The following is an 18,396-nucleotide window of genomic DNA, read 5'->3' on the forward strand; positions in this document are numbered from 1 at the left end:
CTCTCCTCAGGTGACTCTGGAACAGTGGTCCTCACCCCTCCCAATGACCTTTAATGCAGTTCCTCATGTTGTGGTGACCCCCAGCCACACAATTATTTTCATTGCTGCTTCATAACCGTAATTTCGCTATTGCTGTGAGTCAGAATGTAAATAATTTTGGAGAGAGAGGCTCACTAAAGGGGTCACGGCGCACAGTTTGAGAACCGTGGCTGTAGCACCTGTGGGGTAAAGGATAAAGAGTCACCAGGACAATGGGCAACCCACCAGGAGCCACGCAACAAAGGAGACATGATTACCCCTCCTCTAGCAGCCAGCAAATCCTAGAGCGCCTCATCGAAGGGCGGCCCTTTGAATATTCCTCCCCTGACCAGGAAATGTCGACTGGCTGGACCTTGTGGCCACAGCTGCTGTGAGTTCATGCACGGAACAGCCACGTCATGTCCACAAGACAGCATTTTACGGCTCTTTTCCCCCAGCCCAGACTCTTACATTCCCCTCCTCCCTCCTCCCTCCTCCCTCCTCCCTCCTCCCTCCTCCCTCCTCCCTCCTCCCTCCTCCCTCCTCCTTCCTCCCTCCTCCCTGATGTTTCCTGAGCCTTGGCTGGGGATAGATACAGATGTTCCATTTAGGGCTGAGCACTCAGTCACTTTTCCTAGCATATTGACCAGTTACAAGTCCTTGTATTGACTTCTGCTCACCACAGGAAGAAGCTTCTTTGACTGAGGCTGAGAGCTCAGGCCTATGGGTACAAATGTGAATATTTGGGCAGTTTGACTGCAGCCATTTAGCAAAACAATAGTGGTAAGAGCCCCTTTGGGGGCCTATAACCCTCCCAGCCAGGTTTACAGTACTGGATATGGACCTTCTCCTGTGGAGCAGACCTTGACTTCTTTTGGAGAGCTGTTGGTGACCCCATAGCAGCCGTGCCACAATTGCACGTGTGGGCCCTGACAGATTGTGTTGTAGTATGAAGAGTTTACCAACAGGTCAGATCGTGGATCACTTTTCCCTGCAGTGACCTGCACGGCACCTTTACCACCAGCAGGGATGGGGTTTCTCAACGAGGCTCAACTTTATTTCTGTATTGCAACCAAAATTAATACATCTTAAAAGACAGAGTCTTATGTGACCCAGGCTGGCCTCAGACTTGTTATGTAGCTGAGGATGACCTTGAACTTCTGATCCTTTTGTGGTTACCGGTGCACATTACTACTGTATGGTGCTACGGATCCAGCCCCGGGCTCATGCTAGGCACGCACTCTACCAACTGAGCCCAGCCGTCACCATCCACACCTACAGAGGACTGCCATGTTGATTCCCACAATGGCTGCACCTTTAACTGCCGGCCTGCTGCTTTCAAGCCATCTGTTTTGCAATGCTTGGTCTGTGTCAGGCTCCCGGCTCCGGAAGCTGAAAGCAAGCTGGGCAGAAGGCACCTCTGCCCTCACGATGGTCTACATATGGGGAAATACATGAGCAATAGAGTTTGGGGACAAGTGAGAGACAGCGTGGGAAGAGGACTGAGGAACATGAGTGTGTGTGACATTCACCTGTGTTTGTGGTGTATGTATGTGTACTATGTACTGTGTGCGAGATGTGCGTGTGTTTATGTGTACATGTGTGTATATACGATGTGGTTTATATGCATGTATGTATGTATGTGTGTGTGTGCGCATGTGTTTGTTGACTGTTGAGACCGTGGAAAAAGGATGAGAGAGGGAATCTGCTATCTTGGCTTCAGCACCATACCCTCTGTCTTGCTGGACCTTGGATTCAAGGTCAAGACAGAGCCTGGGCTGCAGGAAGACATGAACTCAGGAGGGACGTAAGCCCCGAGCAGTGACTGGCCAGCAGCAGAGTTCTGAGAGACTTCTCTTACCCTGGGAGCAGGTTCCTAGGCACACCCCACTGAAGGACAGTGGGTGTGGGCAGCCAGCTTTCCTCGGAAGCTTCCTCTCCTCAGCCGGCTTCCTAGCCCACCTTGTCCCTGAGGACCTCGTCAGCACTCACCTCACGTACACTTGAATTGTTAATCTGGCTCCTGGTATTGTTTTGTTTTGTTGTTTGTGTTGAATGAAACCCTTCAGATCTTTTCCCACTCCAACTCCTTAGCGTGGAGTGTGATTGCATGGCTCAGACAGGGCCAGAGAGGATGATGACACCAGCCCCCGAGCTGGAACCAGTGGATGGCTGGACGATACCTGGCTGGCTGGCTGAACAGACAGACCAACAGATGAATGGATGGGTGGAAGGATGGATAGATAGGGGATGTATAATCATAGGTAAATCTATGGACGGATGGATGTGTGGACAGACAGAGAGATGGGGGATGTTTGGGTGAGCGAATGGATATGTAGGTTAATTGGTGAACTGGGGAGGAATAGGTGTATAGTCAGGTGGCTGGCTGAGTGATGGACCTATAGGTGTGTGGGTTGTCTTAGCTAGGGTCTCTATTGCTGTAACCAAGCACAATGACAAAAAAGCAGCTTGGGGAGGAAAGGGTTCATTCAGCTCACACTTCCGAATCACTGTTCATCATGGGAGGAAGTCAGGACAGGAACTCAAGCAGGGCAGGAACCTGGAGGCAGGAGCTGACGCAGAGGCCGTGGAGGGGTGCTGCTCATTGGCTTGCTCCCTATGGCTTGCTCAGCCTGCTTTCTTATAGAACCAGGACCACCAGCCCGGGCATGGCACCATCTACCATGGGATGGACCCTCCCCAATTGGTCACTAATTAGGAAAATGCCCTACAGCTGGATCTTAGGGAGGCATTTTCTCAGTTAAGGTTCCCTCCTTTCATATAACTCTAGCTTGTGCCAAGTTGACAGAAAACTTGCCCAGTCAGTAGATGATGGGTGGGTGGATGGGGGGAGGATTGGCATGGGAGCGTGCGGGTGAGCGGATGAATGAAGAGTTAGCCTCTTCCTAAAGCCTCCCCGCTTCTGCTTGCTTTTCCCCAGGGACACTGAGAAGGCCTCTGTCTGCTGTGCCCCAGGCCTGGTGACTGCACCCGTGAACCTGGTAGGGCCCCGTCCTGGCAGCGGGATGGCTGATGCATGCAAAGTGGGCATCTCCTTGCCCGGCCGCCTGACACACTGGCGCAGCCGAATCTGAAAGCTAATGACATTATTGTGCGCAGACACAATGTCTGTGGGCATTTGCTGACCCAGGCTTTGGGGAAGGCTTAGCCTGCATTCTCACCCTGCTTTCCACAGGGAGGCAGCGGTCACCCATCTTGGCACCAGCTCCCCTGGGGAAGGTATAAATACTACCTCCCACCAGCCAGGCTCCACGGCACTCGCGGGGGCTGGCGACCTGGTAAGAAGGCTTCTGCTGCTGGCTCTGCCCTGTGCTCTCCTTTCCCCCTGTTGGAAAGCATGGGGCAGTGACTTCAGCACTTGGCCTTAGTTTTCCCTTCTGTTAAGTGGGGAGAGGGGCCACCAAAGGCCCTCTGCCGGGGCCCAGAGGAGGACAGGGCTCCTCATTCATATAGTAACCAACTTCTCAGCCCCCCTTTTCTACTGGAGGCTGGAAGGGAAGCTGCATCTGGCTTGTGACCCACGGGCTGCCCCCCCTTGACCGTGTCTTGCTGAGCCAACTCTCTTATGTCTAGTCATTGCCGCTCTGCTGGACCAACCTTAGGGGAAACTTGTGGGCTGGACTAGGCCGCACCTTCTTCTGAGCGCTGTGATTTCAGCACCACTAAGTCCCCTGGAAATGGCCCTAATAATGCCGCCCTGGCTGGCCCTTCCCGGGTGTGGAACGTGTGCGTTCCAGGGCCCTGTCAGATTCACCGGTTGTATGGAGTCTCGGTTCACAGAGAGGGTGAGGCGCCTCTACTGCTTTCCTGGTGTACAGAGCAGGAAACTGAGGCATGGGGGGTAGCTCTTCAGCTGCTGGATGGCAGATCAAGCACTTGGACTGGTCCAACTGAGTTCAACACCTAAAGGTAGAGGATTTAATGAGCTGGGAGTGGATGCAGGAAGGACTTTCAGAATGACCCCCCCAGCACAGGAGCCCAGCCATGGGGGAGAGAAACCATGGGAGAGGGCAGGAATTTTCCATGTAGACCTGGGCTGGATTCATAGTGAAGGTGAGGACAGAGGCCGGATGGCTGCTTCCAGAAAAATGTGAAGCCAGGCAAAAGCAAAGAGGGCCGAGGGCTGCACCGGGGTTGGCCCAGAAGTCCTACAGCAGCCTGAAGCCAAGGCCCGGCAAGGTCCTCACGCCGCTTCTTCATTTCTTTTAGGTCACCTCGACACCAGAGAGTCCACCATGGCCTCAGACCACCAGATGCAGGCGGGCAAGCCCCAACCCCTTGACCCTAAGGTGGGTACCTGCTGGGGGGAGGGGCAGGCTCAGTCCCCTCTGCAAAATCAACTTCCTCCTTCCTGGTGCCCTTCCTCTACCCTGTTCCTCAGGGACTCGGTCTCCCCCAGCTGCACACCTGGGCTAATTCCCCATTCCCCTCCCCACCCAGATGCCCAAAGTCACCTTCAGAGTTTAAAGAGTTACATTTCTCTGCTTCTCTGCCACCCCTCATGCCACTGCCCATGCCCCCCCCAAGAGTGGTCCAGAGACTCAGTGGCAGTTGGAGAGGATTCATTCCAGCCTCACTCCTGTTGTGTGACCCAGGCTAGTGGCTTGACATCTCTGAACATCAGCCTTATGCGATGGGGAGCTTTAGTTACACATGGAACAATGGTGCAGTTCTGGAACCGGGCTCAGCCTCCCCCTGGGGAGGCACAGGCTGTCCCTCTCACCCCCATGCCTTTCAGGCTCTCGCTTTGCTTTCTGACTCTCCCCACGTCTGTGGGGGTGGAGCTTATTCCCACCTCAGAGCTGGTCACACCCAGGCTGGCCTATTCCATCCCCATGAGCTTCACTTTCACTGCGTGACAGTCAGCAAGCAGGTGAACTGTAGCTTCGAGGAGTGACAGGCAGGAAACAGGAAGTAGGTTAAGGGGACCCTTAGGGCTGGGGTACACAGCAAGTGCTGTGTCTGCTTAGAACTTTGTGGGGACCAGCCTGAAGAGGTGACTGGGGTCAAGGGAGGGAGCAAGCACATGAAAACAGAGGCAGGGAATGGAGCAGTGGGAACAGCATGGGCAAAGGCCCGAAGGCTGCCAACGAGTTGGGTGAGTTTGAAGAAAAATTTGGTGGCTGGCTGCAGAGCAGAGCACTGCTCTTCAGTACTGTGACGACACACACACATACTGTGATGTCATATACTTACTGTGATGTCATACATATAGTGTGCCATCACATACATATGCAGTGATGTCACATATGCTTTATGATGCGAGCGCGTGTGTGTGCGCACACACACACACACACACACACACACACACACTCTCACACACTATGTATCACATACATAATTAAAATCTTTCAATAGTCGCAGTGGAAATCTTAAGAAGAAGCAAGCTGAGAACGTCTGTCTTCTCCTTGGTTAAGCAGGTTCCTGCTGCCCTGGCTGTCTTCAGATCTGTGTTTCCTGCGAGCAGCCCACACTAGAGCTGACTGCTTGTGCAGGGCATCTGGTGGCTTCCGCTCGGCGTAGGAAAGAATCTGGATTCTACAGATAATAACAAGAATTAGTAGCAATAGCGGTTTCCATGCTGGCAGCAGGGTCCAGCGCTCCAGGGACCCATGCATGGAGAGCTTTTCCAATGCATAGAGACCTTGACCCTTCCCCACTGGCCACTCCCCAGGAAGCCCTGATATCCCAGGCCGGGTAACGGCCACGTAGTCCTCTCTTCCACATTCTAGCCCTCCCCAGCGCCCCCTCACCCAGGTACTGCTGCCAAGCAGAGGGCTGGAAAACCTGCTTCCTCCCAGGGCCACACAGGGTAGGGGAACCAGAGCCCGTGTTTTCCGCTGCTGTTCCCAGAGGAGTCAGTGACCATGAAGGCTGAACTGAGCCCGTGGAATCTGCCCCTGAGCCCTCCTGGGCACACTCTTTGCTCTCTTTATCCCACTAATCCCTAGCTTGGGAAACAGAAGAAGTGCTTTTTCTAGCAGTGCTGACCTTGCGGACCTGCGGCTACTCCTAAACCCTCACCCCTCACTCCTCACTCCTCACCCTTCACCCCTCACTCCTCACCCCTCGCTCCTCACCCTTCACCCTTCACCCCTCACCCCTCACTCCTCACCCTTCACCCCTCACTCCTCACCCCTCACTCCTCACCCTTCATCCCTCACCCCTCACGTCTCACCCTTTACCCCTCTCCTGCCCACTTCCTCAACCAGAGGTGACTGCAGGCACCTGGCTCCCTGCGGACAGAGCGGGCGTGGCTGGGAAGGCTCCCTGTTCTCATGGACTCTGTCCATTCTTAGCTCCTGGTGGCAAGGCCTTGAGTGGGTCCCTCCACTCTGCAGGGTCTTGGGATCCTTATTCGGATCCTGCTGGTCCTCTGCCGAGGGAAGGGAGAGGTAAGGGGGTGGCTTTCCGCTAAGATCCAGCTCATGTGGTCGCAGGGAGTTGTGAAGACCTCCGTGGGCAGAGGCTGGAAGGCCCAGGACTGTGTGGGCTTACAGGAGACAAATGAAGACGGGAGGGGGTGTCCGTGGAGGGGGATCTTACACTCCCTGCTGTGGCACCTCCCGGGAGTTAAGTGGCATCTGGCATCTGCGGTGCTGCACCCCAGGACCAGTGCCAGGAAACTACCTTTTGTCAGGATCCCAGGATGCTCAGCTTGCATACTGTCTCCAAGTTCAGGCCACGTACCCAGCCCTGATCTGTGGCAGGTGCCCGAGTTAGGTGCTTCTGGGAAGCTGGGGTGTTGCTGAGGGGAAGGTGGCTGCTGGACATGCACAGTGGCCCTGGCTTCGTCTCCAGGACTGCACAGACATAAAGGAAAGGGCGCCACGTCTCTCACGACTGAGCAAACACTGACCATAGGGCCTGCCATTCTAGCAGCTTCCCTGTCCCTTGCTGGCTCTGCTGACAGGGAAACTGAGGCTCAAGGTCTCAGCCCTCACTCATGCTTTATGCCTGTTCTGACTCAGAGGGCCAAAGGCCTGCAGTCCTGAGGCTCTTTGGGCTGGCCGCTCACCCCCTGTTCAACTCTTTCCTGTCCTCTCCAGATCATCATCTTTGAGCAGGAAAACTTCCAGGGTCACTCCCATGAGCTCAGCGGGCCCTGCCCCAACCTGAAGGAGACTGGCATGGAGAAGGCAGGCTCCGTCCTGGTGCAGGCTGGACCGTGAGTATCTGGGTGGTCTGAGCCCATGGAAGACGTCCTCTGGACGTCTCTCTACCATGAATCTAGGAGCTTAGAGTATACAGGCAAGTGGAGAGACGATGGGAGAATTGATTCTGGAGCCTGCTGTGGATGAAGCGATGACCCGGGGGACCTCAAGGCCCAGAGCTACGCTCAGTGGCCAGTTGGTGGCGCTTACCTGTCCCCCTTCAGTGCCTGGCTGAGGTCACCCTGCCGGCTGTGGCCTCCAGGCTCAGGCATGCACACTGTGGATACTGGCTAGCATCACTAGATAGGGTCACGGGGTTCTTGTTCTTCATTTAGAGCTTGTTGTTGTTTTCCCAGCATCCTCTCGGCCTTAGGGTGCCGGGTGTACGTACTGTCATCGGTAGCCAAGCCGTCCTTCAGATTTGTCACTTAATTCTCCGGTGTGCTTCAGGCATGGAGGGCAGTGGGGCCTGGGTTCTGGATCACCAAGGTGACCTTGTATGTATCTTCTCTGTCCTTGGGGTGCTGCCGCAGGATGCCTGCAGAGAGAGGGACTCACTAGCCCTTTCTCGTGTCTTTCAGCTGGGTGGGCTATGAGCAGGCCAATTGCAAGGGTGAGCAGTTCGTGTTTGAGAAGGGTGAGTACCCGCGCTGGGACTCCTGGACCAGCAGCCGGAGGACAGACTCCCTCAGCTCCCTGAGGCCCATCAAAGTGGTAAGGCCCTTCGCATCTTTCTGCCTTCTTCTGCGCCAGGGAGCCGGAGGGGCCGGGCCCAGGAGAGCTCTCACCCACATTGTACTGTCAGGATTGGCCGAGGACCACCACCGTGGCGTCTGGCCTCCTTGGGCCTCTGCTTGCTCATCTGCAAAATGGGACTTTAGTTCTTGCTGGTGGAGCCTCCTTCGTTCCTAGCTCGGCTCCAGAGGACGCCATTTTGGCCCATGCTCCTCAGGGCCAGGCTCAGTTAGCAATCATGACTATTAAAGGAATGCTGAGGCTAGGAGGGACGGGAAGGTACACTGGCCTTTAGCCAAGGCTCAGCCATGTGAGCTAATGGTCTATTTCTGACCCTGATTCTTGCTAACGTGTGAACTGTTGAGTAGGGAAAGGACTCAGCAACGCTCAGTTGTGTGCCCAAACCTTCCAAAGCCGGACTCGCACCTCCCAGATCTCTGTAGAAGACTGGGCCTTCCCTCAGACACGGGCTCTTGTGTCTGTGTGATTTGGGGCGAGTCCCTTGAGCTTCCTGAGCCTCAGTGTTCTGTGTCCCGTGGTCTAAGGGCTGCTGAAAGGTTGGACTATTTGAGAAGAGCGGGGCAGTAGGTCTGGAGATGGTGCATGCGCATGCGCCTGCGCGTGCGTCTATGCCTGCTGGGGGTCACCGGAAGCCTGCATGCTGTCCAGGCGCAGGCAGGCACTCAGTCATGGCTGCTGTTTATGAAGCAGGAAGCAGAGGTCGGGGGAAGAGGGAGCCTGGAGTCTCAGAATCAAACGCTCCCCGAGCACAGGAGCTGAGGCTGTCCTTGTGGTGACAGTCCCCAGCCTTTGTCCCACCGTGAGGTGGGCGCGTTGGCAGAGGTGGGTGGAGGGTGGGACAGGACGGGCAGGGCATCCCAGGCTTCCCCCGCGCCCTCTGTCCACAGGACAGCCAAGAGCACAAGATCATCCTGTATGAGAACCCCAACTTCACCGGAAAGAAGATGGAGGTCGTGGATGACGACGTGCCGAGCTTCCACGCCCACGGCTACCAGGAGAAGGTGTCCTCCGTGCGGGTGCAGAGTGGCACGTGAGTGCGGCCCCGGCCCTCAGCTCGGGACCCTGAGCTCACTGTGGGGGGCGGGAGCTCAATTGTCCCCCACCCACCCTCAGACCGTCAGGTGGGAGTCACCGGCCTGGAGGCTGTGTCCCGCCAAAGTCTCTGGGGCGGGTGGGGTGAATGGAATGGTCTCAGCTCAAGCGGGGAAGGCCGAGCTCCCGGGCCTGCAAACAGTCTCAAGGAGGGATTGACACGTGATCTTGGCCTCTGGCCTGAGGGATTCTCACTGTGAAGCAGGGCATGCATGCGGTCCTCGGATCCTCGGGCGGCGTGTGCTGGGGTGGTGCATACAGTCAGCATTCTATGTCCATAGCTCTGCTGGCTGAGCTTAAAGCAGCAGCGGATGGAACATTCTGGAAGCGCATGCATGCGTACATACATACATACATACATGCATACGTGCACATGCGCATACAGGTGCACACACATGCATCCACATGCATCCACATGCATCCACACGCACCCACACGAAACACAGACGTGCTTTTCTGTTACTGTCCTGAGCAGATAATGACTGTCTTCCCAGCAGTGTGATGGCGATAGGGTAGGGATAAGGAGTCACTGAGAGGGCTTTGTGGCTAAGAGCACTTACGGGATAAGCGCAAGGATTCGAGTTCAAATCCCCAGCACCCATGTGAAAGGTCAGGTGTCGCTGACCATGCACACCCGTCACCCCATCGCCGTGGAGGGCGGAGGCAGGAGGATGGCTGTGGCTTGCTGGACACCAGCTTAGCTCCAGATTCAGCGAGAGGCCCTGTATAAAGTGACCAAGCAGGACACGAAATGTGCTTCTGTGGCCTCCGAGTGTGGACAGGACGGTCCCTGGCGTCTGCCTTGCGCAGTCAGCACTCCAGAGGGACAACCGTCAATTGTTTAAGGGTCCATACAGACCTAAGGGGCTTCCCCCAGACTCCTGAGCTGAGACAGAAGGCAGAGTTAGAACTGCAGGGCGAGAGGGCCTGGAAGGCATCCACAGACACCTAGCTGCGGCAGCCCTGCTCGGAGAGGAGGCCCCTGAGGCTCCTGTTCTCAGCAGCTGAGCGTGGCCGGGACGGCACAGCATGGCAGGGCATGGCAGGGCGGGGGTGGAGGTGTCCCGAGTCCTCCGGGCAGGTGCCTCAGCCAGGGCTGGAGAAGGTTGGCATTGTCCTCAGGGGCTGGAGAGTTAGTGGCACCCTGCCTGGTGAAGGCTCTGGACGTGGGTGGGTGGTAGAGGGTACCCACTGTCTCCTCCTGTCCTTGAGCCTCGCTGCCGGGCTCAGGCTGGGATGAGGATATCCTGAGGAGGCCCAGGAGCCCACGTGATTCTAAGCTTTTGGGTTGGGAGGTAGCGAGCTCCCCAGCAGGAGGGGGAAGCAAGCGGAGCCCGGTGTTAGCGAGTGGGGTGGGAGGGGGCGTCCTGGACTTCCCGGTGTTGGGACCCCCCCACTTCTCTCTTCCTCTCATCATGTCTCCCCCACCTCCACCTGCAGATGGGTTGGGTACCAGTACCCTGGCTACCGTGGGCTGCAGTACCTGCTGGAGAAGGGGGACTACAAGGACAGCAGCGACTTCGGGGCCCCTCACCCCCAGGTGCAGTCTGTGCGCCGCATCCGTGACATGCAGTGGCACCAGCGAGGCGCCTTCCACTCCTCCAGCTAGAGCCCCGGCCTTCCTCTCCCCAGGGGCCAGGCCCACCACCCCGGGGGCCTCCTGACATTCAGAATGAATAAAGTGTGGATTGCAACTTGTTTGCTGTGCGTCTTTTATCCACGTGTGCCCGGGGCACGAGCGTATGCGTGTGTGCACGTGTGCACTTGTGTGTGTGCACGTGGGGGGGGGTAAGGGAGAGGAGTGGGGCGGGGCAGTCAGCAGGCATCTGGGCTGAGGCCTGCAATAAGGCCGCTCCACAGCTGTGAGGCCTAGAACACACCAGCGACCGCCCTGAGCGTCTGTCTGGTTGACCTTGCTCGGGTGGCCAGCGTGGCTGACCTTGTGGGACTCACACTGCATGTGGGTGAGCGGCAGGCGCCCGGTGCACCTCCTGCCATCCTCACTGCTCTGTCATTACTGCAGAGTGAACAGTGTGGCTTTCTGGGTTGTTCCGAGCCTGCCCGAGGCTCCAAGGCCTTTCGAAAGACCCAGCCACGTTGTCTGCGTGCGCTCGGCTTCACTGGCCCCTGCTCTGTCCTGGGGTTGGTTTGGTCTCTTTCGTGGCTAGGCTGGAAGGTCACAGCCCAGGAGAGGCTGCCAAGGCCCCACTCATAGGCCTCACCCCGGTGACCTGTCAGAACTGTGACGTTCCCATGAGAGATGAGCAGGGACGGAACAGCAGGCGAGCGTGGGCAATGCGGGCTCGCCTCCCTTTTGTGGCTTCCGGTGTAAGGTGGATGCCGGGCTCTGACTCTCTTCGCCTGCCTTCTGGTAGCTCTGAATAACATTTTAAAATTCAACAGACCCAGACCTCAAGCTTTCCCCCAAACCCCGCATTTTGCACAGTCCTTAAAAGATTCTTCCTAGCCCCAGGACACAGATCCAGTCTCCGACACCCCTGAATGCTCCAGAGCTTTGCTCTCAGCGCTACGTTCTTGCTTTCTCTGGAGGCGGTTTCTGTGCGCCAAATGCGGTGAGACCCGGTTTCTCCTTTCATTCTTTTTTCACTCTGGGCAGCTGCTGGCTTGCAGGACACTGAAGAACCCCACACGGGGTCTGTTCACGGGCTGTCTGCTGCGTCCCTGTCATCTCCTATGTACAACCCTGATATTATGAAATTCTAGGTGTTCCTTTAGTCCATAGGAATGCTTGGACACCCCTCTTCATCTAAAGGCTCTTTAGAAATGCCCCCTCTGACATGGAGAGACGGGAAATCGGGGAGGCATATCAGTCTGTGTCCTGTTGCTATAACAAAATACCAAAGGCTGACTACTCACAAAGCAGGGGGTCAGTTCTGCAGGCCGGTGGCCACTTCCGGACACAGGAGTCTATCTGGAAGGATGACAGGGTAGAGCCATGAGTGTGAACCAACCCTGCGCAGAAGGGGCTGATATCACTCTGGCAGGGGTGTCCCTCACCCAATCAGATCAGACATGACTTTGGGATGGAGTTCCATGGAGCCCCCTGCTCCAGATCCTGCCTCTTTTTTATTATTAAAAATGTTTTTAGATCTATTTATTTCACTTTATGTGTATGAGTGCTTTGTCTGCATGTACCTACGTGCACCTCATGTGTGCTTGATACCGGGTCAAAGAAGAGGACACTGGATCCTGGAATTATAGATGGCTGGAAACGACCATGTGGGTGCTGGGAGTCAGACCCAGGTCCTCTATGAAAGTAGCCAGCGCTTTTAACCACTGAGCATCCTTCCGGCCCCTCAGCCCCAAATCATCTCTAAATCATCTCTCAGTACCACCACGCTGTGTGTGTGTGTGTGTGTGTTGTGTGTTGCTTGCAGCACCTGAAATGTGGGAGACCCGCCTGACCCACAGCAGGAGGGAATCAACACATATTAACAACTTCCATTTCCTTGCTCAGTCTCCAACCACCACTCTCAAGGGACTACTTTCTTCCTGGGACCAAACCTGACGAGCAGTTGAGCCAAGCGGATTATTATGCATGGAGCTGCATCACCCATGAACTTTGAACTTGGGGCCCAGAAGCTCAGAATGGGGGCAATTTTTGGATGCTGTTTGTAGCAGATGTAATGGATCCTCTGAGCCAACGTGAAGTGTCCGGATGAGAAGGGGAAGCAGACACAAGCACACAACCATGGAGAGTTTTGTGCCATTGTTGGTCTCACTGCCAGCTTGATGAGCCTGGAATCACCCGAGGGGCACCCTCTGAGTCTGTGAGGTGACGTCCAGGAGGGAGTGACAATCACCCTCAAAAGGGAGGCAGCCTCTTCCAGCGGTAGGCTGCCATTTAAAGAGGCCCACTCTTGGGAGCAGGGGGTCCACCTGCCTCACCCTGCCCGATCGAGAGTCTCCTTTGCCGCTGCTGCTGTCCTTCACCAGACTCCAGCGTCTTCAGCCTCCCTACAGGGAGTCAACACCAGCCGCTCCATAGGGACCTCCCAGACTGCAGAGCTGGACTGACACTTCCCAGCACCCAGCCTTGTTGACAGGGTGGCTCTTGGGTTCTCTATACGCCCAACGTGTGAGGAGTCATGGTTGGACCGCAGCCTGACCATCTGAGCCAAGAGAATAAATCTCTTTTTATTATGTATTTACTACCTCACTATCCGTTCCCTTCAGGAAGCCCTGACTAGCACACCGCAGTAAGGGCACGTTGCTAAGGTCACCGGGGGCAGCAGACAGGTGGAGCAGGGTTAGGGTTAATCCCGGCAGCCTTTGGGAGGAGCCGAAACAAGACCAGCCTTGTTCTGTGTCCCAGCAGAACCAGGCAGAGAGAGGAGCCACCCCGGGGCCAGGTGAGGGCTCCCCAAGTGGGGAAGTGTGTAAGGAGGTGTGGAAATCTTCCAGGTGAAGTTGAGGTGGGCAACAGTCTTGGCAAAGAGGGGCGAGCAAGAGGCATGGTGAGTCAAGAGACACCCCCCCCCCACATCTGCAGGTCTTGAGGGCTTTGGCTGAGCCGGTGGGTCCTGAGATCCCGAGGGGTGCTGACAATGGGTGTGCGGGAGGGCTGGGTGGCTCCAGGAGGAGCACAGTCACCCACTGTTGAGTGAATGGCCTCTCACGGAGGAAGCGGTAAAACTTCGACAGTCGTTTCTTTTGTTTGAAGATCTGCAGTTTTGGGAGCACGCAGTGGGTCAGCTAATCCCCGACAGGGGTGGCAGGGAAGGGCTCACGTGGCTGAATGCCCTGCCACCCGGCCTTCGACTGAGGTCCACCTGGACACACCCAGGTGGGTGGTCCATCCTCACTTCACGGCAATGGACTTCCAGGCGCCAATGCCCCAGCAGGGAGATGTAACTGAATGACATCTTTGTGGCCGGCTCCTCACTCTTCTGAGGCTTCCAGATCATGTGGGGTTGCCCAGGCTTGGGAGAAAGGGACAAAGGTCCCACCAGCCAATGGGAACGTCAGGAGTGGGCTTCCATGGGGCGGGGCGGGGACTGAGTCCTTGAACTCCAGAAGGATCTAGGCTCTCTTGGACCTGGACTCAGGACTTGGTGCTCGTCCGAGTCCCTGCCCCCCCCCCGGGCTGTCACTGTGGGGTGTGATCTGTCCATCACCCTTTCTACCCGCTTAGATCCTCCGTTTGTCCTGGAAGCCCACCTACAGCCTCTGGTTCCCCAAGGACCGGCCATTTCCCACGTCAGCCACTAGGTGTCAGCAAAGCGCCACCCTCAAGAGAAGGGCGAGCCCCTCATTCCCCACCGCACCCGCAGCTAGGGTCTGCTTGAGGTTGAGCCCTCCGGGTCCCACGCAGGAGCTGGTGCCAGACACGCACGGACCCTGGAAAGACCAGGTGCCTGTAGGGCAGCCGGGAAACATGAACTTTTCTTCCTATGCTCCCAACCCCTGGAACAACAGAGCTCAAACCGTCGCGGGGACAAATGAAAACTGTTTTATTCTTGGCTTCCTCGCAGCCCGATCGCTCCGGGTCGCTCAGTTTCTTCTGCGTTTCTGAGCTGACTGCCTCGCGTGGGCGCCCACGAGCCTTTCTAGAAAAGAGCTGGCGAGAGGAAGGCGCCTGCGCATGTGCAAACCACCTCGCCCACCAACCCCCACGAAACTCCAAGAATCTGAAATTTGAATTTCATTCTGTCTTATAACCAAAGAAAAAAAAGGAAAGAAAAGAAAAGAAAAGAATCTTTCTTCGGTTTCCTCACCGCCCCCAGGCACTTGACGTATGAAAACATTGCTTGAATGGAGTTGACGTGCGGCCCAGGAACACTCCACTCCCATCGTCCCTAAACACCGCGTTCCCCATGGGAGTGTCTCTCGAAGCTTCGTAGTCACAAAGAGACAGCCATGAATCAAGCCACTTTTTAAATATTGGTGGTGACGTCAGGTAGGTGAGTTGCAGCAACGCCGGGGACATCTCAGTACATCCCAGGTGCTGTCTGGGAGCTGTCTCCGCGGTTGCTGGGCACTAGTGGTGTGCGCTACCTAACGGTCGCCAAAGCTGCCGGGCCAGAAGCAGAGAAAGGCCACCTATATCAGAGGGCTAACGATGCCCCGAGGTCATTGGGCTCTGGCCTTGCAACTTTGCAACCTGTCCACCCCTGCACTTCCGGTCAGTCACCCAGCCTTTGCAGGGTTTCTATCGCTGTGGTGAACGCCGTGGCCAGAGCAAGTCGGGGAGGAAAGGCTTCATTCTGCCTACACTTCCACATCACAGCCCTGAGGGAAGGCAGGGCAGGAACACAAGCAGGGCAGGACCCTGGAGGCAGGAGCTGATGCAGAGGCCGTGGAGAGTGCTGCTCACTGGCTTGTTCCCCATGGCTCGCTCAGCCTGCTTTCTTATAGAACCCAGGACCGCCAGCCCAGGGGTGGCTCCACCCACAATGGGCTGGGCCTCCACCATCCATCACTAATTAAGAAAATGCCCCACAGCTGGATCTTATTTATGGCGGCCTCTTCTCAGCTGAGGCTTCCTCCTCTCTGACGACTCTAGCTTGTGTCAAGTTGACTCAAAACTAGCCAGCACACAGACAGCCTCTTTCCAGGAATTCTCCTTCACAACGTGGAGCGAGGACGGCCCTGCTACAGACCTCCGGTGACATCTGGTGACATGCTTAGCTCTTGGGTTGGCTGGTGGCTTGTTAGCATCTTCCAAAATGTTTGGCCTGGCAGTCAGAAGTTCGGAATTGAACTGGGGTCTCTCTCACTCAGCCACCTTCCCTTCCTCCAGGCTCGGATGAGGCGCCTTCTATTGGTCCATATTAACCCTATCCTGCCCACCGTGGCTAGACCCTCATCAGTTCATCAAACCCTTCCCCTCCTCCTGGCAACTGTGACCCTCACCTGGACGGGGCCCAGGTCAGCTCATCCCAGCGAGTCAGAGCAGGTGTGTGATAGCTGCTAGCTGGGCAAAGGAGTGAAGACACGTGGGAAGCAGGCTCCCACACGTGGGAAGCAGGCTCCCGGCAGGCTCAGGAGAAGCCATCAGCGCCTGGTGCGTTTGCTCCAACAGCTGGATGCCTCACACCTGACGCAGGAGCCTCACAGTTAGAGCTGGAAGACGGCTCGTTTTCCCAGCTGTCTGTGGGTGCTTTGCAGCCCCCGCCCATCCGCACACACCTCCACATCTCTGCTGTAAGGTGGGATACCTGGTGAAGGGGGTGGATCGCGGGGATCAAAGCCTTTTGAGGTTTCTTGTAGCGATGCTGGTGGCTTGGCATACTGGCCCCGGACTGTTAAAAAAAAAGTTTGATTATTTTTATTGTTTTATATGTATCGTTGTTTTGCCTGCATGTAGGCTCGTGCATGCCTGCTGCCCTCAGAGGTCAGAAGAGGGCATCAGTTCCCCTGGTACTGGAGTTATAGATGGTTGTGAGCTGCCCTGTGGGTGCTGGGAACAGAACCTGTGTTCTCTACACGATCAGCTGTGCTCTTAAGCCCTGAGCTGTCGCTCCAACCCCACATGGGTGGTTATATAGCATTTTGTCTCATTCCTCGATCATGTCCTTCTCCTGGGCTGAAATTGCTATGAAGGCAAATGCTTGTTCTGCATTTATTGAGTGTCCTTAGAGCCTGGTCCACAGGCTGAGCTTGCTAGTCAGTGAAGAATGAATGAATGAATGAAGCCTTAGCCTCAGCCGAGTGGAGGCAGGAGGCTATGGAGGAACTAGACAGCCAGGTCATTGAAGTCAGATGGCGTTTCCACGCCTCCACCTACCAGCTGCTGAACAGCAGCTAGTTGCTGGTCTCTTCCAGAGCAAGGACTCTGGCATGTGTCATGGGACTCCGCAGGACTGTGAGTGTGTTTGGTTCTCTTCCCTGGAAACAGGACGTGTGTGGTCTGCTCAACTCGGCCGAGGGCAGTGTGTGAGGCAGGAGTCTCCAGTGCGGGGCCCAGCTGCCGGGGCATGGGAATGAGACCACACCGACTTATCTGATGCTGTCAGCGCTGCATGCCAGCCGTGGGTGTGGTGGCGAGCCGGGGGCGTAGAGAGAGCCTTGCTCCAATCCAGGACCTCGTGCTGTGTCATCGGGCTGTCCCCCGCATCCCAACACCAGGCTGACAAACGGGAATGCCTCCAAACTTGACCTTGGCAAAGTGGCCCTGGTGAGGGCTGCCGGTGTCAGGGGCAGCTAAGCTGGGTGCGCTCAAGTGAGCTTTTTGAAATGGCAGGGTTAAGGGTCAAGTCTATTAATGCTAAGATGGGGAAACTGAGGCCCAGAGCCTCAGTCCCTCAGTCTGATGATCTGTGCTCCCATAGTCCTAGACACACATTTAGAGTGTACGGGTTTGATGGGTAGGCATATGTTTGACGTAAACATAGCCACTCCTACAGGTGAGCGGGGGTGGGGCTTCCAGGGAGAGAAGGAGATCAGGGGCAGGTGGATCACTTGCTCCTAGCATGAGAGAGGCCATGGGTTCCATCCACAGCACCTTACCAACCTGGTAGGGCAGCACGTGTCTAGACTCCCAGCTCTTGGGTCTTGGAGGCAGAAGGGTCAGAAGTTCAGGGTCATTGCTGGCTACAGAGGGAGCTCAAGGCCAGCCTGAACTGCACAAGATCCTGTCTCAAAAAAGTAAATAAACAATAATTTAAAAGGATAGAAGAGAGAGGGGCTCTGTAGTGTTCTTTTGCATCACACCATCCACACGTGGCCGCCCACATGCCCTGCCCTGCTTCCCACCCCTGTCTTCTTTCCCTCTGGTCAGGGGCTCATTTGGGTGATACCCAGGAGTGGGGCGAGTCAGTGTGGAGCAGGCACCTTCATTAGCCAGGGGACATTTGTGAGGGCTGACGACAACCCCATTTTGGCCTCTTCACTGTTTGCTTGGCATGAGGTTTTTTTTTTTTTTTTTCTTTTTATGAAAAGAACTGGATTTCAGCCTTGATTTATACAGGAAGTTGTTTAAGACAACAACAAAGAAGAAAACTGACACACACACACACACACACACACACACACACACAGGAAGGTGCCAGGGGCACAAAGACATCCACGACCCCCTGTCTTTGACATCACCTTTCCCAGGCTGCTGTGCACTGGGTAGCCCTGGAAAATCGGGAGTGAGGGTGTCCCCTGGTGCTGTGGCCCCGAGGACAGTGCATCTGGCTAACGAGGGTGTTGGGAGGCCATTCTGCTCTGTGTGGAAAATATGAGCAGACTTCTCCAAGTGTCTGGGGACACTAGGGTGCAGGGTGAGACCTCTGGGGGCTTGTGCGCGGGGTCAGAGAGCTTCCTACATGATCGTCCTCTGTGGTCCTGTCCTTCAGGAGCGCCGATGAGTCAGAGTGCATTCTTCTGCTTCTGCTTCACAGAGTTC

General features: G+C 55.9%; 1 protein-coding gene across 1 annotated transcript; it reads left to right on the top strand.

Annotated features, from left to right (window-relative positions):
- Positions 1-3,214: 3,214 nt before the first annotated feature.
- Crybb2 (crystallin beta B2) lies at positions 3,215-10,739 on the top strand. Its single transcript, XM_021646323.2, has 6 exons — positions 3,215-3,317; positions 4,249-4,328; positions 7,089-7,207; positions 7,775-7,907; positions 8,837-8,979; positions 10,482-10,739. Exons 2-6 carry the CDS (start codon positions 4,275-4,277, stop codon positions 10,648-10,650), a joined length of 618 nt encoding a protein of 205 aa, XP_021501998.1. The 5' UTR covers positions 3,215-3,317; positions 4,249-4,274; the 3' UTR covers positions 10,651-10,739.
- The last annotated feature ends 7,657 nt before the right edge of the window (positions 10,740-18,396 follow it).

The sequence above is a fragment of the Meriones unguiculatus genome, chromosome 4 (genome assembly GCF_030254825.1).
Source record: "Meriones unguiculatus strain TT.TT164.6M chromosome 4, Bangor_MerUng_6.1, whole genome shotgun sequence".
NCBI lineage: Eukaryota > Metazoa > Chordata > Mammalia > Rodentia > Muridae > Meriones > Meriones unguiculatus.

What these genes read in the sequence shown, in the direction of transcription:
- Crybb2 (XM_021646323.2), top strand. Translation starts at nt 4,275, where the DNA reads ATGGCCTCAGACCACCAGATGCAGGCGGGCAAGCCCCAACCCCTTGAC. An exon ending in GTCCTGGTGCAGGCTGGACC is followed by an intron (nt 7,208 to 7,774) that starts GTGAGTATCTGG and finishes CGTGTCTTTCAG; the next exon opens with CTGGGTGGGCTATGAGCAGG. An exon ending in CCCTGAGGCCCATCAAAGTG is followed by an intron (nt 7,908 to 8,836) that starts GTAAGGCCCTTC and finishes CTCTGTCCACAG; the next exon opens with GACAGCCAAGAGCACAAGAT.